Source organism: Myotis brandtii, unplaced genomic scaffold, assembly GCF_000412655.1.
Source record: "Myotis brandtii unplaced genomic scaffold, ASM41265v1 scaffold103, whole genome shotgun sequence".
Classification (NCBI taxonomy): Eukaryota; Metazoa; Chordata; class Mammalia; order Chiroptera; family Vespertilionidae; genus Myotis; species Myotis brandtii.
Window position 1 is genome coordinate 1546521 of NW_005353460.1, and position 2745 is coordinate 1549265.

General features: G+C 57.4%; 1 protein-coding gene across 1 annotated transcript in view; it reads left to right on the plus strand.

Moving 5' to 3' along the window:
* Nucleotides 1–2243, plus strand: part of LOC102250152 (BTB/POZ domain-containing protein 2-like) — a 4714-nt gene extending 2471 nt beyond the window's left edge. The window contains 3 exon segments of the mRNA XM_014536873.1: nucleotides 5–304; nucleotides 306–402; nucleotides 405–2243. Coding sequence (XP_014392359.1) covers nucleotides 5–304; nucleotides 306–402; nucleotides 405–1327 — 1320 coding nt within the window. The 3' untranslated portion in view covers nucleotides 1328–2243.
* Nucleotides 2244–2745: the final 502 nt, after the last annotated feature.

Genomic DNA, 2745 nt, shown 5'->3' on the forward strand with positions numbered 1-2745 from the left:
GGAGCCGGCGGCTCTGCTGCGGGAGCCAGTGTACACCTGGCAGGCCAGCAAGCCCACGGTGCAGGAGCGCTTAGCCTTCCTCTTCAACGAGGTGCTGTGCGACGTGCACTTCCTGGTGGGCAAGGGGCTCGGCGCGCAGCGCATCCCGGCGCACAGGATCGTGCTGGCCGTGGGCAGTGCTGTCTTTGATGCCATGTTCAATGGGGGCATGGCTACTACGTCCACCGAGATTGAACTGCCCGACGTGGAGCCGGCTGCCTTCCTGGCGCTACTCAAGTTTCTCTTCTCGGATGAGGTTCAGATTGGGGCCCGAGACGGTCATGACCACACTGTACACCGCCAAGAAGTACGCAGTGCCTGCCCTGGAAGCCCACTGCGTGGAGTTCCTGAAGAAGAACCTCCGGCGGATAACGCCTCCATGCTGCTGACTCAGGCCCGGCTGTTTGACGAACCACAGCTTGCCAGCCTGTGCCAGGAGAACATCGACAAAAACACGGCTGACGCCATCACCGCAGAGGGCTTCACGGATATTGACCTGGACACACTGGTGGCCGTCCTGGAGGGGGACACGCTGGGCATCCGTGAGGTGTGCCTGTTCAGTGCCGTTGTCCGCTGGTCTGAGGCCGAGTGTCAGCGTCAGCAGCTGCAGGTGACACCTGAGAATAAGCGGAAGGTCCTGGGCAAGGCACTGGCCCTCATCCGCTTCCCGCTGATGACCATCGAGGAGTTTGCCGCAGGGCCTGCACAGTCAGGCATCCTTGTGGACCGAGAGGTGGTGAGCCTCTTCCTGCACTTCACCGTCAACCCCAAGCCCCGTGTGGACTTCATCGACCTGCCCAGCTGCTGCCTCCGTGGGGAGGAGTGTAGCATCAACCACTTCCAGCAGGTGGAAAGCCGCTGGGGCTACAGTGGCACAAGTGACCGCATCAGGTTCTCGGTCAACAAGCGCATCTTTGTGGTTGGCTTTGGACTATATGGCTCCATCCATGGGCCCACAGATTATCAAGTGAACATCCAGATCATCCACACAGACAGCAACACGGTGCTGGGCCAGAATGACACGGGCTTCAGCTGCGACGGCTCCGCCAGCACTTTCCGAGTCATGTTCAAGGAGCCGGTGGAGGTGCTGCCCAACGTCAACTACACAGCCTGTGCCACGCTCAAGGGCCCGGACTCCCATTACGGCACCAAAGGCCTGCGCAAGGTGACCCACGAGTCACCAACAACGGGGGCCAAGACATGCTTCACCTTCTGCTCCGCGGCCGGGAACAACAACGGCACATCCGTGGAGGACGGCCAGATCCCAGAGGTGATCTTCTACACCTAGGCGCCCAGAACCCACGTGGGCGTGAGGTCAGCAGCTCGAAGCCGCCTGAGACAAGTGGACCACCCCGCCGCACACCAGCCCCGGCAGACTCCCCACACCGTGTCTACCCCTGGCCACGTTTCTGGGCGTCTCTGTAGTGGTGAGCATGGCTGCCTGTTCAGAGGAGCCAGGAGGTGGCCAGGCAGGCAGGGCTGTGAGACATCCCTCAGGACCGGGGGTGAGGGGATCCCCTGGGTGTGGTGTCCCACCCACCACCCCTGCAGCTCTGGGCTGCCTGGCGGTAGGACCATGTAGGCCGTCATTTTGTTTGTGTAACTGCACATGGCAATGCATCTTGGTTCCCCTTTATTCACCTGGTAGGAGTAAGGTGTGGGAGCGCCTCTCGTGCGTTTGATTGGGATCTTCTGTTCCTTTTATTCTAGTCTGTTCACTGGGGGCGCTCAGGCCACCCTGAGCTCGGGCCTCAGGATGCAGACCTGAGCCTCAGGGGATAGGACCCTGGGGGTTTTGCACCCCTCAAGGTCCTACAGGTTAGCTTTCCTGCCAGGCTCCTCCCAGCCCTGCAGCTGAGGGCACAGGCCTCAGCAGGTCTGCTTGGGAGGGGCAGTGATGTGGGCCAGCCATGTGGTCACGTCCCCCATTGGCTCATGGGGCCCAGGGGCCCCTGCCCATTTGCCCACCTGTACATACTGTCTCTCTACCCCATCCAGCCCCCAAGTAAGCGCTCTGCCCAGAGGTGCTGGAGGGCGCAGCCCCTCCCTTTACTCCCAGGTTCTCCCCATGTATTTCTGCCTGTGATTCCTTCTGGAAACTGTGTTCTCCCTGAAGCCATGAAAGGTGTGCCCTCCTCACACCTCCCCCCACGCCCCAAATGATTTTTTTAAATAAAGGAAAAGAAACACCAAAAAAAAAAAAATGCATTATCAGGGTAACCTAGTTTCTTTACCACCAGGCCCAGGTCTGAGCTGGCTTAATGATAACATTTACAGGGTATAATTGCTTATCTTGGAATGTCCAAGGGGCAGAAACTCTGTGAACTTTCCCACTTATTCGAGTGTTATAGATAATAGTATTACTGATATTACTTTCCTCAGTTATTATTGAGCAGAAAGTAGAAGGAAGTGACTTCTTTATACTGAACAAGTTAGTTTTGGGGCCAGGGTCTCAGACAGTGGAATTGACGCTCCTTATTTACATGTTTGCAACCAGCATCACTGACTAGGCAGGAGCTGATGACATCTGCCCATGGCATTTGGGTGCTGAAAGACATGGGCAGATGTCATCTCAAAAGGGGCCTTGTAATCCAATGTCTATGCCCATGAAAGTTCATGAGAGGGCTCAGAGACCAGGCCTCGATTATCGCCAGCTGCCCAGAGATACTCGTGTTGATGAGAATGGCCGTATCACTTGGCTATTGC